The sequence below is a fragment of the Platalea leucorodia genome (assembly GCF_965183815.1).
Source record: "Platalea leucorodia genome assembly, chromosome: Z".
Lineage (NCBI taxonomy): Eukaryota > Metazoa > Chordata > Aves > Pelecaniformes > Threskiornithidae > Platalea > Platalea leucorodia.
Window position 1 is genome coordinate 32436689 of NC_138858.1, and position 20228 is coordinate 32456916.

General features: G+C 37.2%; 1 protein-coding gene across 1 annotated transcript in view; it reads left to right on the forward strand.

The window, feature by feature from the left end:
- Positions 1-20228, forward strand: part of KDM4C (lysine demethylase 4C) — a gene marked incomplete at its 3' end in the record, with an annotated part of 291227 nt that overhangs the window by 248596 nt on the left and 22403 nt on the right. The window contains exon 18 of the mRNA XM_082335703.1: positions 14179-14364. Coding sequence (XP_082191829.1) covers positions 14179-14364 — 186 coding nt within the window. The remainder of the gene's footprint in view (positions 1-14178; positions 14365-20228) is intronic.

Here is a 20228-nt window from a genome sequence, read left to right on the forward strand (position 1 = left end):
TCAGGTGTATTTGGTCCTTATATGAGTTTCATACAGTACTAAGCTGCCTTTCTAGGCATAACCATAGAGTGATCTAAGTTCAAAGCAGGAGGAGGAAACCTGTCTCTGTTTAAGTTTGTCAGAATCATATTCTTAGGAGACATTGGAATCTCAGGAACAAAATTAGTCATCTGACTTGCAGTACATTACTCTGTCCTTTGAGCCATCTTCCTTGCTATGTCTTGGGCTCTGGTAATATCCATGGCAATGAGACACTGTGCATTAACTAAATACTTAATCTATTGTATTCTTCATCTTGGATGTATATGGCATAATTTCTGAGGTACATGAGGAGAATTATGCCTCATGTTTGAAAAATATCTATAATCTGAGTCCTTAGGACAAAACAATTTAAATCTGCATGTGTTTAATGCAGTAATAAAAAACAGTGTTTATTTTCTGAAAACTATGAAGATAAAATCAAAACCAGTTAAAAACATCTGCTAGTTTCACTAGTGTTGGAGTGTATGTTTTCTAATGAACAAAAAATGCATTGTGTGTGAAATTTAGCTTAACTGGTAATAATTTATATAAAAAGGTGCTGTCTTTCCCCTTTCCCAAACTTTCCTCCTTTCCCTTCTTCTCCCCCCCCCTTTCCTACTTTTACCCCTCTTTTCTCTTTTTTCTTCCTTTCCTCCCCTTTTTTTACCTACCTTTACCCCTGCCTTTTCCCCCTTCTCCAAATCTCCCCCTCTGTTTCTCTCTCTCCCTCTGCTTTTTTCTGTAAACATGAAAAATTCTCAGTCTCTTCCCATGTCTGAGCAAGATAAATGAACTAATTTAAAATATTTTCCATGCCTCATCTGTCCACTCCACAAGCTGTCAATGAGCTTGGATTGGGAGCTTTCATGCCAATAGTCCACAGTGAGCCGTTGTATTATTTTGAAATAAGAATGTTGTTTCCATGGCAAACTTGGAACGCTTTGCAACTGTGCTGACATCCACATACTTTTGCGTTTATGCAAGAAAGATGATATTTCATGAGATTTTTTAAGTGCGATGTCATTTGTGTACCTGCCCAAGATAAAGCCATCATAATGTTCTTTTATTTCTTTTATCTTTTGAGGGAAAGCAACAGGAAAAACAAATGGAGAAAAACCCAACTAATTTTAAACCTGTTACAATTTCAGTTTTTGCTTCTGCATTTTTGCTGACAACCCCGGTAACTACGGGCCTGTCAGTCTCACCTCTATGCCTGGCAAAATTATGGAGAAGATTATTCTGGGAGTTAGTGAAAAACACCTGAAAGACAACACAGTCATTGGTCCCAGCCAGCATGGGGTCACGAGAGGAAAGTCCTGCTTAACAAACCTAATTTCTTTTTATGACAAGGTTACCCACCTAGTTGACCAAGGGAAGCTAGTCAATGTAATCTTTTTGAATTTCAGTAAAGCCTTCGATACTGTCTCTCACAGTACCCTCCTGGACAAAATGTCCAGCACACAGCTGGATAAACACATAATGCAATGGGTGAGCAATTGGCTGATGGGTCGGGCTCAAAGGGTTAGAGTAAATGGGGTTACATCGGGCTGGTGACCAGTCACTAGTGGGGTTCCACAAGGATCCATCTTGGGGCCAGTGCTCTTTAATGTCTTCCTAAATTACTTGGATGCAGGACTTGAAGGACTACTGTCTAAGTTTGCTGATGACACAAAACTGGGAGGAGCTGTTGACACTCTGAAGGGCAGAGAGGCCCTGCAGAGAGATCTGGACAAATGAGAGAGCTGGGCAATCACCAACCGTGTGAAGTTTAACAAGGGCAAGTGCCAGATTTTGCACCAGGGCCAAGGCAACCCTGGATGTACATACAGACTGGGGTAACAGAGGCTGGAGACCAGCCCCGCGGAGAGGGATCTGGGGGTTCTGGTCAACAGCAAGTTGAACATGAGCCAACAGTGTGCCCTGGCAGCCAGGAGGGCCAACCGTGTCCTGGGGTGCATCAAGCACTGTATTGCCAGCTGGTCGAGGGAGGTGATTGTCCCGCTCTACTCTGCACTGGGGTGGCCTCACCTTGAGTGCTGTGTGCAGATTTGGATGCCACAGTACAAAAAGGATACAAAGCTACAAGAGAGTGTCCAGAGGAGAGCCACAAAGATGGTGAAGGGTTTAGAGGGGAAGCCGTACGAGGAGCAGCTGAAGTCACTTGGTCTGTTGAGCCTGGAGAAGAGGTGACTGAGGGGAGACCTCATTGCTGTCTCCAGCTTCCTCACAAGGCAAAGAGGAGGGGCAGGCGCTGATCTTTTCTCCCTGGCGACCAATGATAGGACCTGAGGGAATGGGAGGAAGATATGCCAGGGGAGGTTTAGGTTGGACATTAGGAAAAGGTTCTTCACCCAGAGGGTGGTGGAGCACTGCAACAGGCTCCCCCGGGAGGCAGTCACGGCGCCAAACCTGACAATATTCAAGAAGCATTTGGACAGCGCCCTCAGACATATGGTGTGAATTTGGGGGTTGTCCTGTGCAGGGACAGGAGTTGGACTCAATGATCCTTGTGGGCCCCTGCCAATTCAGGACATTCTATGATTCTATGATTTTAACCAGTAAATATATTAATAGCTAATATGTTTCAATTTACAGGGAGGAATGGTTTGGCAAATTTTTATAACAGCTAACTACTCCAAGACACTGCTCACTGTATTCTGCATTAGGATCAGTTTATTCTAAATATTTACATAGCAAAGTTAGTAGAGGACTTAGAAATAAGGGAAACATTTAGAAATAACTTACTGTTTCTGAGATACTAGAAACTGATTCATTTTAGATTGTGGAATTTTTTAAACTTCTTATACTTAATACATTTTAATATGTCTTAAAGAATGTCATAACTTTTTTGTATTGCCTTATCACTTTTGCCTTTTGAAATGACACTATTTACTGGTTAGGTACAATGTTAACATCAACTGTGCTGAAAATAGATTTTGGCTTTTGGCTGAAAGCTTCAGAAATATTCTTTTATTTGTAAGCTATGCAGTCCCCCAAGCTTTTCAGAACTGAAAAAAATTTTTTGTGATGCAGAGCATGTTTAAATTCTGTGTGCCTTGTCCCCTTCCTAAAAAAACAAACAAACAAACAAAAAAACAACCCCCAAACAAACAAAATACCCCTCCACCCTGGAGTAGCCCTATATTTCCAGTTTTGACTTATTCAGTTGTTTATATGCTGTCGTTAGCACCTTGAAACAGCATGACTCATTGGGTCGATTTACTGTAGTGGTGCCAGGTAGGTAGTTCCCAGCCAGTGGCATAACCACACTAAATGCTTTTACTTATCCTTCTTTTCTAATAGAGTATTCTGTCCACAATAGCTTCACTTCAACAGAGAACAACTTGACAAGCAGCTGTGTCCTCATTCAGTGTACTTCACAGGCACAATATTCTCCTTCCCAGAGGCAAAGTTCATTCACCTACATAATTCACCATGACCCTTTCTTGCCCAGAGGACATATACTGAAGTCCATTCCCATTTTCTAACCTTTTAAGACACAAAGCAGCACATTACTGTCATGCTAGTAGGTAGATGAAATTTTGATACGTGTGCTTGTATTGTTGTCAGAGGTTTCTGTTTGAGCTTGACAAGATCTTGTTTCTAAACATTAAATTGTATAATCATAGAATGGTTTGTGTTGGAAGGGACCTTAAAGATCATCTAGTTCCAGCCACCCTGCCATGGGGGGGTTCCCCATACCTTTCACGAGATCAGGTTGCTCAAAGCCCCATCCAACCAATTGTCTCTTTAGTAATTTTGTTTTCTTTTGGGGTGTGTGTGGAAATACCTTTTTAGTTTATTGGTTTCAGCTTACTGACCAGCCGTTCTCAGAAGGATTGAGAGTTTATTAGATAAGAGATGGTGGTACCTTTATTTTGATAAAGACTGTCTTTGCATTTTTTCATTTCAGTAAATTGCTTGCAGGATATTGCTAAGAATATAATCCTTTCAATGCTGCATCTCAGTGTTCTAATTTTAACTGCTGCCTTATTAAAATGTTAAATTCTGTCTGTGTGTTTGTATGTATTGATATGAAGTATTATAAAGGAATTATTATAAAATAAACTATACAGAAACAGTGATCTTCTCTGTACTAAGTATAAATAACGGTATTACTTTTCAGAGCAGTGCTTTGCATTAAATGACAGCTCTTGAAGGAGCGGAGCCTGAAATGGCCATGCAGTTTCTTAAAGTTCTCTATCCATTGTTTGTTAAGAACTTTTCTGAGTTAGCAAATTGTAGATGTCTTTTCTAACTACTTCATGTAGTCATGCTGTTTTAGTTGGGGATCTGTCTCTTTTGAAATCTGAATAATACAGAGTCTGCCACTAGAATTTATCTTGATTAGCTTTGCAGAAAAGGACCTGGGGATCATGATGGAGAAGTTAAAACATGAATCAGCAGTATGCCCTTGCAGCAAGGAGGGCCAACTGCATCCTGTGCTTGATTTGTAAGACTGTAGCTGGCAGGCCCAGGGAATTGATCTACCCTTCCCTTCAATTTGGCATTTATGAGACTGCACCTGGTCTCCCCATTATTGACATACGGGAGAAAGTCCAATGAAAGGCCACTGAGATGGTCAGGGCTAGAGCACAGGATGTATGCAGAGAGACTGAAGAAACTGGGTCTGTTCAGCCTGGGAAAGAGACACCTTTTTGCAGAGATCTTACTGCTATTTATAACTAGGTAATCAGAGGATAAAGGGAAGATGGAGATGGATGCTTTCTGGAGGTGCATGGTGATAGCTTCAGAGGCAAAGAACACAAATCAGAACATGGTAAATTCCAGTGTTGTGTAAAGAAAGGGTTTTCTTACTATGAAAGCTGGTGGTCAAACACTTTAACAGGTGTCCAGCAAAGCTGAGGGATCTTTGTCCTTAGAGATGTTCAAAACTCAGCTGGACAGGCCTTGTGCAACCTGATTTAGGTCTGCTTTGGCAAGGTGTTGGACTACATGACCTCTGGACATCCTCTCCAACCTATGTTGTTCTTTGACTCTACGGAAATAGTTTAGCACTCATTTTGCACAGTTTTGTCTCTGCACTACGTACTTGGGTTAAGAAATATGTGGTTGTCACTGGATGACTAGAGTGGAGAAAAGAACCTGAAGATGACCATTGCGTTCGATTTCCAGTAATGCCTATAGGAATCGTCTGGAAAAAGTGCAGTTACAATGTAATACTGGGACCTCTAACCACCATATCCAGTGGAGGCTGCAGCAGCAAGGCAGTGAATTGATGCCTCATCACCTTTTCAGCCTAAATGGCCTTTCACAGCTTGTCAGATATTTTAGCCTTTGTGTAAATGGCAAATCTATTCAAACTGGTCTATGCAATTCAGAAGCAAAGTTTCAATAAAAATGCTTTCTTCCTGGAGAACAAAGAAAAGGAGATTCTTTCCAACCTCCCATATTCCTGAAATTTTGCCCTTCCAATACTAGTATCAACCATTGCTTCTTGTTCATTTCAGGGTGCCTGAAAGATGCACTGAATACAGGCAGGATGCTTCTATAAAATTACACTTTTTAAGGCTGTGTGTTTAATTGTTTATATGATACCATGTAGAAGCTAAAAGGGGAAAAAAAATGGTGAAAAGAAAATGAAAGAAGACATGCAACATTTCAAAGCTACAGAGAAAGAAGCATTGTCTGGCAAAAAGATTTGTTTTGTCCTGTAATAAAAAAGCATTTGAAAAAGTATATATGAATGCATAAAAACTAGAGTTAAGCTAAAATGATGAGACTCTCCATATAAAGTGAAGGCTCACAGTCACATTAATATTTCAGAAAGGAGGTAGATATGAAGTGGGCGAAAGAAGAGTTAGGATGACTAAATTCTCAGTGTCACCTGGTGTATATGAATCTGGAAGGAAGTGGGGGGGTATTCTTGTGTTCAATGACTATGTGCTAGCAGCATATTCATTATATATGTAGTGATTCTTCTTTTTAAAGGAGATGTTGGTGATTGAATATTTTCCTTTTAGTATTGATTGATAATAAGACTTTGAGGAGATAGTAGAGATATGTGTATATGGTATTTTTATCAGTAGATCTCTAGGGTAGGATTACGGACCTCTCAAGTGCTTTCTGGGTATCTCTGACAGTGTAGAATGCTAGTGGTACTGCTGTAGCCTGAAAAAAGAGTAGGGACTTAACTGCAGTGTTTGGTGTTGAAATCTAATTAGAAATACTGAGGACTTCAAGAACACTGAAAATAAATACACAGCAGTTTACTTCCCTAGGTATGGCATAGTCGTAGGTATTGTGGTGGTGAGTACCACTGTGCAGGCAACAGTTGGAGCTCTAACAAGGCCTTTTATTTCTTCCTTTTTGCCTCACAACACTCACCTTTTACCAGTTAAGGAGATTAGGTAGTGTATCACAGGAACATAAACCTTTTCAGGCACTTTCTAAAATAAGAACTTCTTCACCAAGTTTTGTTTTCTTTGGTTGTTTTTCTTCCTGTTTTAACCTACAGTGTAAGGATTCTTCCATTACAATCACACAATCCATGCTTCAGAAGAGCTAAGGTTTTTTTTAACTCTACACTGTATGCTTGTCTTTCCTATGAATTAAAAAAGCTATTGGTACCTTAGCAGTTTCACTGAAATACTAGATTTATACTGTACTTATGCATAGTTTTGGCAAGTCCTGATAATATTTTATCAGCTCTTAAAATTGTATATTAAACCAATATGTATATTTGGTGCCATTTCAAGGTCTTTTCATGTTTAATTCAAAATTAAACATGACTTGCAAATTCACTCATTGAGAGTAGACCCAAAACTACGTTATTTCAGAGTTATTAGAAAATAAGATTACCGTTTCTAATTGCTACTGATGCTTAAGTGTTATGTTTACTTCTCTGCTGGAATATATGACTAACAGAATTTCACCTACATCTAGATAATGTCTGCCATCTTTAATTTGCCATAGCCCCATGCTATAGGCAGACTTACTGAGTAGCAGGAAATTACAAATAATTTTCTATAAGCATTGTTTTTTTTCCCCTCTGAGGTACTGGTTGTTATGTTTGAAATACCAGAGGGATGCAAAATAGTCTCCTGATACTTTATCTACATTTGTAGTTAATGTTATATAATTGTCTAAACATGCTGAACAAAGAAGTGGAATAGATGATCTAAGAAACTCGTTTTCTTCACATATTCTGATTCTAAGCTCTGTCAGTTTCATAGCTGAAATATTCAGCTTTGTTTAGATTAATCAGGAATAAAAGGAAACATAAAATAAAAAAAAGTAATGAGCTTGTTTCCATAGAAACACACTATGCTCTCTGCCAAAATTAAGTGCTGACTTTGTATTCTGAAGGATGGTTGTGCAGACAAGATGTGCTCACTGATATGCAGATAATGTGTCAAATGTCTTCATAGTATGTATCTTCTGATTGCATTGTGCATCGTTAACAAATCTTTGTGCCAGTACCTTGCTACCAACTCTTGCAGTATGACTAGACTGTAATCTTTTCTCACTTGTAATCCATGTTATGGCTTTGGGCTGGAGAAAGAAAAGATTAGTTTCACTGTGCATTTTATACTGTATGTCTCAAGTTATAACGGTTGATAAGCTGGTGAAGCTCCTTCTGTCAATATTCTCTGTGAAATCTTTGCTCTGTTAAAACCTATGGGTATTTTACTATTGGTTACAGTAGGACTAACATTTCCTATCTAGTGTGTGATCATATACAACAGCAATATTGCTTGTCTGGTAATACAAATTCTGAAGCAAAGCAGATTCATTATGAAATGCAGAGGTACTAAAACAGATCCTATAGGAAAAAAAAAACCAATTACCCAGGGTTTTTCATTAATTTCCTAAACTTTACAATGGTGTCTCTGTCTTAGTGTTTATTTCCAATGATACCTGGAAGGCCAAAAATGCCAAATATATAAAAGAGGATGAGAAGATACAATTCAGTTACTGACAAGTAGTTAATAACCATCTGCAGCAGTAGAAGAAGAGCTATTATGGGTTGATTTTTAGTAATATTTGGAAATTTAATAATTTTTAGAGGCTCTCTTGAAATAGCTTCTTTTTGTAGAATTTAATGCCTTACTATAGTGAGCTTCTTCACATAAGTCATTCTTCTTGCCAAGGCATAGAAATACTTTTGGGAGAAATCAATACTCCAAATTGTTTCCTAAAATCCAGCCGCGGCTTTCTGCCACAACCTCAGCTTGTGCTTATTTTCATAAATCCTTGCATCAGAAAGCAGTATTACTGTGTTTCATTCCTGATCCTGTTAGGGACTGGAATTTTGTTTTGTAAATATTACTCTTTTTGAGGGAAGCAATTTCAAATTCTTTATATAAGGATGCATAACAATTATTATGAAAGCTATCAGTAGGCTTTCTTCTGCAAAATACTGGCATCTAGTTTCCTCAGACTCGTTCTTTAAAATCCATTCTGTTTATATATTTGCAACCTATCAGTATTAAAGAGCTATTCCATGATTACGAAATCCATTTGGAGCAGAATATTTTTTATTTGGGGAGCAAAAAGAGGTCATTTCACCATCTAGAAAATTAAAATACATTGTTCTGTGCTATATTCTTAATCTCCACTTATATAAACAATTTTATTTATTCTCCAATTCATTTTGCATCTGAATCTCCGATTAAGATTGATCGTCAGCTACTTCCCCCATTGTCTCTGCTTTGCACTGATATCTAGCAAGCATTAAGTCAAAATGACACTCATCCTAGCTATCTAGGATGTTGAATTTGCTTTAGCTGGTAGAAACAGCTGTAGTTTCAGGCTACTGAAAAACTGTCAGTTGGGCATTGAATTAGTGGGACTGTATTTCAGTAAATGTGTTCATAGTATGTTAAGCTTGTTAATTTCACAGGTAGCATGCTTACATGTCCATATACAAGGCTTGCCCAGACAGAGAGGTGTTTAGATTCTCTCCTCTGCAGGAATGGTTCAAGATTGGTTCCATTTTATACAATTCCTTCATTTTACAAACTTACAAAAGTCATACTTTAGGCCAAGGTGGGATGGAGAGAGAAATCTCAGACTTCACAACCAGTGATTCCCTCTCTTCTCTCATAATTTTGGTGCCTTTTTCCTTTGGTCACTTGCAGTAACTTTTTTTTCTTTTTAACATTTATATCATCCTTTTTTTTTTTTTTTTTTTTCATGTATCACCATAGTATAAAAAATAACGTGGGGGGAAAAAAGGTGATAAAATTAATTTAAACTCGTATGCTGTAAAGTAAGAGTATGAGAAATACATTATTAGTTAGAAGCTAGGGAGGGAAAGAATGGCCAGTATGGGTCAGACACAGCACAGTTCAATTTACTGCTTACAGCTAATATACAGCTTGGTATGTAGCTCAGCTAAAGTTCCAGAAGTCTATGCAAAACAGATTTTTATACTTTGCTCTGCTTTTATTCTGTGTATTCTGATTTTATTAATCAAATATGGTGGATTAACTGGTTGATTTATATTTTCAAAGGTGAAGGAGCTTTTTCCTCATATCTCTGAATGGGGCCATGCTGCCTGATACAGTTATGCAAGCTGTGAATTTGCTTGTACGCCTGACTTCTACTTGTGTGTATGCGTACTTTTCAAAATTCATGCCTAAGTTTGAGACTCATTGTAAACCTGAGGTACATCTGCATCATCTCTTTCAGTGCTGTACTTGTACAAAGGACACAGCATCTTACAAATAATAGGAAACAGATTCTATTATTTGTTCAACCTTGATTCTTTTCGTGCTTTCTGAAAGAAGTGATTTTCAGAATTTTTCTGGTATTCCATAAACACAGGGAGAAATAGGATTTCTTTTTCGTGCATGTACAGTAACTTTTTTTTCCCCTGTTCATATCCATGATCTTAATTTTTTTGATACCTGAAGAGCGTAAGAGCGTAGCACAGAAGATTAATGTGTGTTTGGAGTTAACTGATGTAACAACTACTTTAGTTGTATTTGGCAGTGAGATGGATTAATCTCATGGCTAAAACACAGAAAGTATTTTCACTTTCTTCATGAGACTTGAAGACACATAATTACATATGGTCAAGCAGTATTCCTTTACATAAGAGTAAATCTGAAGTAATTTCACTTTTCATCAGTATTACAGTAATTTTACACCAGCATGACGGAAAGAAGAATATAGTCAATAGGAATTTGACAGCTTTTTTTAAAATTATTTTTTTCAATACTTTCAATTTGCAGCTCTGAAAAGTACTGTGAGAAATAACTGTTCTTACAATAATGTTCTTATCAGGTTAACCTATGCTGGAACAGAACAGAGAAGTTAGTCTCTTTTACTGGGACGGATGAAGTTTTGCTCTAATTTCTGTGGATTTGGCCATCCCATTTAATGTGTTACGTTTTCAGTTTTCCTGACTGCGCTTCCAGCTTCCCTTAAGCATCTCTCACTGTCCTCATATTGCTTTTATTTTCCTCAGCTTTTCCACTTCTGAATGGTGATAAGCCTTAAAATATTAAAACAGAAGAACAATTGTATATATATATGTGGTTGTAAGTGCATCTTTTTCTGAAGCATTACTCATGTAATGTAATGTTTTAGATTTCTGCATCTCCCAAGTTTTCATGATACCTTAATAAGATGCTGAAGAAACTTACAGCCACATTGTAAGGTTTGCATATTTGCTGCCTTGTACAAGTGCAACCAATAATTTAAGGGGATCAGCATTTTCTGTTGTAACATACTTCCTTCAGTTACTGCTAGTTTAGCTGCACTTTACTTTTTTATCCTTTTTCCCTATTCTCTACATTTTGTTTGAACTGCATTTTTGGAGTGTTTTAGTCAGAATATGCACCCGTTTTTTGGTGGTTTTGTTTTGTTTTGTTTTAATACTCATAGATTTTTCGTACTTCAATCTTTCTTCTTTCGTTAAGCTAACTGGTGAATTTGTGTGTATATCTGTGTGAAAAAGCATTCAAAAGGAGCTGTGTATCTAGACACTACATGCAATAGATTTCAATTTTATTTTCTTTCTGGAATTCCCATTTTACTTGGTTCTGAATATGTATATATAAAAAAATCCTTAAGCTCCCTCGAGAAACAGTTACTTATCTGAAGTGACTTATCTGAAAATGGCTTCATAGAATCAATCATAGAATCATAGAATGGAAGGGACCTTAAAGATCATCTAACTCCAGCCTCCCTGCCATGGGCAGGGATGCCACCCACTAGACCAGGTTGCTCAGGGCCCTGTCCAACCTGGCCTTCAACACTGCCAGGGACGGGGCGTCCACAGCCTCTTTGGGCACCCCGTTCCAGTGCCTCACCACCCTCTGAGTAAAGAATTTTTTCCTAACATCTAATCTAAACCTCCCCTCTTCTAGTTTGAAACCATTCCCCCTTGTCCTATCGCTATCTGCCCTTATAAAGAGTCTCTCCCCCTCTTTTATATAAGCCTCCTTTAAGTATTGGAAGGCCACTATAAGGTCTCCCTGGAGCCTTCTCTTCTCCAGGCTGAACAACCCCAACTCCCTCAGCCTGTCTTCATAGCAGAGGTGCACCAGCCCTCTGATCATCTTTGTGGCCCTCCTCTGGATCTGCTCTAGAAGGTCCACATCTTTCTTGTGCTGAGGGCTCCAGAGCTGGATACAGTACTCTAGGTGGGGTCTCACGAGGGCAGAGTAGAGGGGGAGAATCACCTCCCTTGACCTGCTGGCCGTGCCTCTTCTGGTGCAGCCCAGGATACAGTTGGTGTTCTGAGCTGCTAGTGCACATTGCTGGTTCATATCCAGCTTTTCATCCACCAGGACCCCCAAGTCCCTCTCTGCATGGCTGCTCTCAATGAGTTCTTCTCCTAGTCTGTACTCATGTCTGGGATCACCTCAACCCAGGTGCAGGACCTTACACTTGGACTTGTTGGACCTCATTTGGTTCATATGGGCCCACTTGTCAAGCTTGTCCAGGTCCCCCTGGATGGCATCCCATCCTTCAGGTGTGTCAACTGCACCACTCAGCTTCGTGTCATCTGCAAACTTGCTGAGGGTGCACTCTATCCTGCTGTCTATGTCATTGATAAAGATCTTGAAAAACACTGGTCCCAAGACAGAGCCCTGAGGGACACCACTCATCACCGGTCTCCACCTGGACATAGAGCCATTGACTGCAACTCTCTGGATGCATCCGTCCAGCCAATTTCTTATCCATCGACTAGTTCACCCTTCAAATCCGTATCTCTCTAATTTAGAAATAAGGATGTTGTGTGGGACTGTGTCAAAGGCTTTACAGAAATCTACGTAGATGACATCAATTGGTCTTCCCTTATTGACTGTTGCAGTCACTCCATCATAGAACATGATGGAAGACAGAACGTCCATTCATGCACATGAATACAGATGCACAATGAGATATCAGCATATCAGTGAAATCTCTGGAACATTTTTTTTGATGGCAAAATCATCTTTACCTCTTACTAGTCTTTCAGACCTGATGCTGCTACAGCAGACTGAGCTGAGTTCTGGTCCTTTTAGTGAATGATAGGTAAAATTCTTAACTAAGTTTCAGATGCCAAATGCTACTCTTGTTTCTGCTTGTGCAAAGCAATGCAGGCTGTTGGCTTTCAGAGGGTGGATATGATGGCAGAACTTGAAGAGTTTTTCACATTCAGAATGGTGCATGAACTAGAACCCTGCATGACCGATGAGTTTGGCAGGGCTACCACTTGCAAAAAGCATTATTTCAGTCACAAACTGAGTGCCAGAAGCCATTGAAACTATCTAAGTGCTGAATTATACAATAGAATTTCTGCAGATTTTCTTCAGAACATGGAAATCAACAAACAATAGAACAAAATTCTCTGCTAACCTGGGAAGAAGAATTTGATGTGAGTTAATTTGAAATACTTTGAATTATTAACCATACAGTAAAACTAAATCAAAATTATTCTTACTCATGTTCCCAGCATGGGCAGACAAGAGGGTGTTTGACAAAATCAGTGACTAGCAAATTTAGAACAAGTGGAAGTATCACTATTCCAGCAGTGTGTTTTCAAATTACTGAATTCACTGTTTTGTGTCATTAAATAAAATGTCTTTATTTTAGAATAGCTGAGATAATTTTATGATCATCAATAACATTTGCAGTTTTTTAGCCGTGATGAGAGTTATCAGGGGATAGTTCCCATATGTGATATAACACAGTTGTCCATAAAAGTTACTAAAGTAATTATTCTGTCTAGTGTGTTTGTTAATGTCTTTTGGTGGCAAGATACCAGTCATCTTGTACTTTGTCTTTTTTAATATGGTGGAGCTTATTTCCCAGACTTGGTTAACCTAGCTCATGTTCCTTCATTTGTTTCATATGGGCCACTTACTTATGTCACCTAGAAAATAGTGACAATATTTTGATGTGATCTTCATTTTGGCAAAAGGAAAAAAAGTGGTATGTCTTGACACCAGTAAAGCTGTTGATGTGATGTTTTAACATATGAAGTGGGGAAATACAGCCTACTGAATCACCATTGTATTAAATACACAACCAATGAAAATCAGGCTAGAAAAAATGAAAAGGGGCTTAGGAACAGCCTTCAGCTGTGGAATTATGCAAAGGCTTGAGATAAGAAAACATTTCTATGAGGAGATTTATCCACTGTAACAGGTTATCTGAGGCTGTTGTAGAAACCGTTTCAAGAACATGTTAGATTAGCCATCTCCCAAAGATTAAGTATATATTTAGTCCAGCTTCAAAGCAGGGGGCGAGGTTAAAGGATACGCGGAAGTCCTGTCTAGGCCTACATTTCTGTGGGCCTATCCTCTTTATGTTTGAGTCTTGCTGTTACTTTTTGCAGAATTATGTATAGGTTTTTCAATTTACCCGTTTTAGGAGGAGCAGGTTAATTTTCTCAGGAGTGTATGAAATTGGAAATTAAACTTTTAAGTAGCTATCTATATATGAGTTTTCTTACTATAGCACCAGAACAGATGGTCTTCACATTAATGTAAAAAAGGCAAAAATTCTATCTCTTAATTATCATATTACTAAGTTACCTTATAATTCATAAATGCTCATTCTTTTGCCATGTACATTGCAAGGTATAAAATGTAATCAGTGAAGCACAAATAACTTTTCAGTCCTTGAGATACTTGCAGAAGTCAATGGAGTTGGGGTAGTATGGTAAATTCTCTGTTTATTTTGCTTCTACAGAAATGTATCTTCTGCAGACAGAGAATTAAGAAAACCTCTGGTGCCTGCATTCAGTGTTCATATGGCCGCTGCCCAGCTTCATTCCATGTTACCTGTGCCCATGCTGCAGGAGTGCTGATGGAACCTGATGACTGGCCATATGTTGTCTACATCACATGTTCCAGGCACAAGATCAACCAAAATGTGGTAAGGAATTTGTTTCCTTATTTGTTAAAAAATGGACTTGCAGAATTAAAGTACGTTTCCAGAGAAAACAGAAGAAAGGATCCACGCTATGTGTCATAATAGCTCCATCTATCATATTTCCATACATAGCAAACTGTTAGATCTTGAAGATTTTTCCTTATGCTGTTACCTGGGAGAAATACTTGATATGCCTAACACATTTTTGCATTAGAGTCATTGTTGAATGTATTGTTTTGACAGCCAGAACAAATCTTTAAGTTCTCTGTTTTGTTAACCTGGAGTGTATTGCAAGTACCCAGATCACAGTATCTTGCAAATACTCACAGATACTGTGAGATAAAGGATATGGTGTATATGTAAGTTCTTTATTCCACAGCCAAACAGTGTCTTGCAAATATCCAATTATAATTATTCTGTCATCTGGCAAAGTAACACTGGTATGTCATGAAAATTCATGTTATTACTGAGCTTTTTTATTTCTAGCCTGTGCTGAGGAGGAGCCTTTAATTTTAGATGAGACACATGAAGAATTAGTTTAATGTCTTTTATTTGAATGAATTGTTACTATCTGAGTTAAGAGAGAACTCTTGCCATTTATCTTGGGCTTTTAAAACTGTATTTTGTTTCCTAGCAAACTAGAAGGATTTAATGTACTCTTATTAAGGAAATAGCTTGGTAAGTTAGTCAAGTTTATAATTCATAAGTTGCAAACTTTTTATCTCCTTTATACATTAGAAGTGAAAGAAATAAATGCAGGTAATATCTCTATAATATATGTCTTTCTTTCAAGAAGTTGTCAGTGAATCCTTGGTCTTAATGACAAGACTACTGAAGAGTAAGATTTTCTTTCAAGTGTAGTAAAATGTAATGCCTCCCAACTAGAGTAATCAGTCCTGAGTCTTCAGTCTGCTGGTGGTTCTTAAAAAGGGAAACAAATTGCGTGTCCCTGTTTAAAACTTCCACAGAACTGTTAAGCCTTTTAAAGATATTTGTTTTCCAAAATGAATTAACATGTGAAACCAGTACACTTCATGTGGTTTTAGTTTCTTCAAACATTTTTCAAGGAAATGAGTTTGGTTTGAAAAACAAATAAACTTAAACCTCTATCTGTACTGGCAACATAAGATACTTTTCTTGGCTTTCTTGGAAAACATTATCATTAGTTGAAAATTATGGGGTTAAAATCATGGCCAGTAAAAATAGGGCTGTTCTTCCCAAATATTTTCTAGTATTTGTTTGGGACAAGTATTTATACTCTAGGTAGTGGGATTTGCATCAGTAGCTGGGAAGTCATTCCCTGATCAAACAGGACTTTCAGCATAATATTTTCTTCTGTTCCCACTTCATATGTATATTGAGGCCACTTCCTCAGCCCCTTGGTTTTTCCACCTTCCTCTAATATATCTGTCTATGGTGCTGGAGTCCCCTTATGCTGTTAAACAATGTATGTGATTTTCTTCACCTTATTCTCTTTTATGATACTCAATGATAAATGTGCTAAAGTTTCAGATTATTTCTTCTATGTTTATACAGCACATAGTATAGTGGTATATCTGTCCTAAACAGACTTTTTCTGGTATTTCTGTGTTCAGGTTAGTTCTTAATAGAAATACCTACAAAATATTAATGAAAACCAGGTAGGTTGTTTAAGCAGAATTTATCCTTTCAATCTAATATAAAACAATGCAGACTTTGGCACTTAACTTTCTTAGTGTGCACTTTCTCGGGAACGGAAGTTATTAAATAACTATTATTTTGAGTGGTAAGGAACAAAACACATGCTCATCTGAAAAAAACACAATAGAGTAACATGGAATCCCATAAAATCCATTTTTTCTTAGTGATTTTCTTGACCTATGTTAGGTAGTGTCCAAGAAAAAAAAAAAAAAAAAAAAAACACCAACTATGGAGAAACAGGATTTTGTGTGGCTACTATTTAAAGAGGTTGTGTGAAGGACGTTCAAAGTAGCTTGAAATGAGACTATCACGTCCTTTCCTGAAACTCAGCACCAACCTTTTTGAAAAAATTCTGTATTAGTAACTTATTTCCTGTGGCTCAAATCAAAATCAGATTTGCAGAAGAGAAATAAAAATTATGCTTTTGTGTTTGTCATTGGGCCAAAACTTGGAAAGATCAGATATTTTGTTGAAGAATATTTTTCTGTGAAATTCTGAACTTACTCCCGAGACAAAGGAGATTGCCATATGTTTGTATATGCTTGGTTTTATACTCCGTCTTTTGGATAATTAATCTAATCACATCTTTAAGCCTTTGGAATTTTTTTCACCATTGGTTTTCTTGTTATGCTTTTCTTAGCTGTTAGCTATTCCTTCATGCAGAAATTACATTGCTCTTCACCATTAGGCATAACAATGTATCTTACTTCTAATGAACTTTTTTTGTTTGTCTGTTGTTTTAACTTCCTTGCTTGAAAGCAGAACAGAGGAATCATGCAAACTGAAATATTATACTCTCTTTGCAAATTTTTACAGGAATCAAATAGATTGTCTTGCCAGCAAGAAAAAAAATCTCTTCTGGTATTGAGCAGTTGAAAACATTGTACATAAAGCAAACACACTATTATTTCTCCTCATTTCAAGGAAACAAAATTAAAATTGTCTGGTTTTTCACTAATATAGCCTCTAGACAGTATGCCTAAATGCTCAGTGAATACCTGTGATTGCTACTTTCTTCAAGTTTAAAAAAAAATACCGAACAACCTATAACTCAACAACCAAGGGATGGCTTCTGGATCCTAGGAAGAATTGTGACATATGTACATAGTGGTATTGTAATATGTAAATCAATGAGGGTGCTCAACAAAAAACCTACCTATGTACAGATAAGCGTGTATTATTACTAGTATTAGTGTATCATCTCTTCACCTCAGGCAAGAGCTTATTGCAATGATGAGGTGGAGTATGCATCCAAATTATTTATGCCCATGATCTCAAGCACATTGTGTCCAAATTATTCATCAGTATACTTTCACAAGTCTTTCACTGGGGATCAGATTCTGTATTGTCTTCAAGATGTTTTCTTACAGTACTATTTTAATGTCAACCATGGAAAACACTGGAGGGTCTTCTGATGAAAAATCATCAAAAAGACAATCAAACCAGAAAGCATTATTATTGCATCGATGTACTGCTGCCAAATGAAGTAAATATACAAATACTAAGAACCGGAGTTTTTAAATGTTCATATGACTTTTCAAAAATATGTTCTTTGGAGGTCCATGGACTCAAAAGTAAGCATGCCTCTTGTATTTGCTGAAGGTACAGCTTCAGAAATAACACAAAAATTTTCTAGCAGAAAAGTTGTTTCATACAGAATGTTTTTGATTTTTCCTGTCACAGCCTATATTATCTTGTTATGTAAATTGGAGTGTCAATATGCAAGGAAGGCTCTGAGATTTACTACTTACAGACAGGAGGTCATGTTTTTTTCATTTTTCCTCTTTGACTGTGCTTGTCTCTGGGCATGAAACATATCCCTCACACCTTTTTGTCATCAAACCACAAGAACACTTGGAAGCACGGTTGAGAATAGGTGCTGCAGATGGATTTGTTTTGATTAAAAGAACCCTTTCATACACAAGGAAATGAGAAAAAGTTGTATGCAACTGTACTAACAGGAAAAAAAACCCCAAAGGATCCATACAAGATTAGCAAAGACAGCACTGATGGTCAGAGAAAGCCAGCTCTAGGCAAACATATACTCACAGAGGATGTTGAATTTGGAAAATGTGATCAGAAGAGGCCATTGCGGCAGCCACAGTTACGTGTGTTTTGAAAGACTGTCTTTAGAAGGGGCAAAGATAGAAGCTGCAAAAACCCACTGGATAGGAGTTGCAAAAACCTACTGTTGCTGCTTTTTGAGCTATTTCAAATTATCTTCTGCTATTATTGGCCAGTTCTTACCTCTGTAGCACACAGGGAATGAAGGGATGTTGTCAAATGGAAGCTGTAGATCCTTTTTCTGTTGTATACCCGAGTAATGCAATATCATTGTTTTCCACTGTCTGCTAACTACTGCCAGCCCCATAACATTTCAGAGAGACTAAGGCATGCCTTAGGAAGGACACATTATTCAAAAATCATGAGCCGGCATATTTTTGAGATGTCATGCATCATTTCTATGCCTAAATTGGAGTTCCAAGGAGTAAGCTTAAAATGATGAAATGAGAGTTATGTTCCTGTATCAAATAAGTCTCAGAATTTTTAGGATCCCCCATTAAAAATTGTAGTCACAGAAAGTTTCTAGATATTTAGATATAAATAAGGTGCCTGTTTCATGATAGTTACTATTATTTAATATACATATAGTTTATATATTTTATTTAACAAAATTTTTCTGTCCTGCCCTACAGAAAATGATGGAGAAAGAAATTTTCCCTCTTATCTTTTTGAAGTTTGCACACAGAAGGAGAGGCTAACTTTTTTTCTTTGTATCTGGTTGTTTTCTATATTTCTGCTACTATCTTAGTTCATCCTTGGCTTAGGTACTGTTAAAGAAAATCATGCTTTTTAAACCACAGCTTTCTCAATAATCTGGTAACTACCACAGCTGTTTCTTTAATCTGATAGACTCCCTTACATAACAACTCTCCTTTCTGATCAAAAATGACATTCTTAACATCAATAAATTCTTAAGATTTTCTGACAGGAAATGTCTTCTGGGACATGCAATCAATTACAGAGTGTGCTTGTCAATATTTTTTCTGAGAAATAAATCAAGAATCCTACCAAGATAACATACGAAAAAGTAATCTCCTTGAGCTAGGATGTATTTCTGTTTTTTATTATTCATTCTAATAAGCAATGACATTTCTTCTCTGAAAAATTTATCATTAAATCAGCCTGTACTTTCTCTTAAAATATTATATTTTGCCCTCCATCTTCTCTGAAGAGTTCCATCTTCAGGCTTTAAAAACCTTTAAACCTTTTAATAGAGCTATTTCTCCTTGGGCTTCTGTAATATCAAACATTTTCTATTATATGAGTAAATCAATTAATACTCTCCAGTTTACTTCTGATCCCCCCCAAATAACCGAAGAGAATAAAGTCAAGAATTGTTATGTTTACATATGTTTCAAGATTGGATAGTTAATTCTGCTACTTAGTCTAACTATAGACAGGTAAAATGAGGAAGAAACAATTTTATTATACATGTAAATGGTTAAATAATTTGTGAGTATGCTCAGAGCATTATTTCTAGGTACACTTGAAAATGCTTTAGAAATATCATTGGGTTTTACTATCTGAGGTGACCTCAACTAAATCCTCCAAATGCATATGTCAGGCAGAGCTCTGACACACAGAGATTTAGTGCACTGTCTCCAGAAATGGTACAGAATATTTGTACTTGGTTTGCCCTTAGTTTGCAGGAGCAGAGAGGTTTAAAAATTCTGAAACCCAGAAATTGGCCCAAGAAAGAGGCACGATAGAGACTACAGTCTCCGCAAAAAACAGAAGTGTTCAAATTTAGGGTGGGTTTTTCGTCTTCCACAAAAGCATCGACATTGCTATTAATGCTTGGAATCTAACGAAAAGAATTGATGCTGTCCTTGATTCTCCCTTTGATATTAGTGCTAAAAATTCTACAGCTGTAGCATTTTCCAGATTTTCACAGACACTTTTTAAGATTATTATATTGATTGAAGAATTCACTGCCTTTGAAGGTTTGAAAAGCAGTGCTAGGAAATTGAGTAATTACTTTAACATATGTAATGAAGTATTTTCATGCTGTTTATATAAACATTTCTAATAAAAAATATTTTATGCTTAATATATACCAGTGTAGGTGCCCCTTGTAGTAGCATCTTGCATAATAAGAAAAGTTCAACTGTTCAGATACAGAC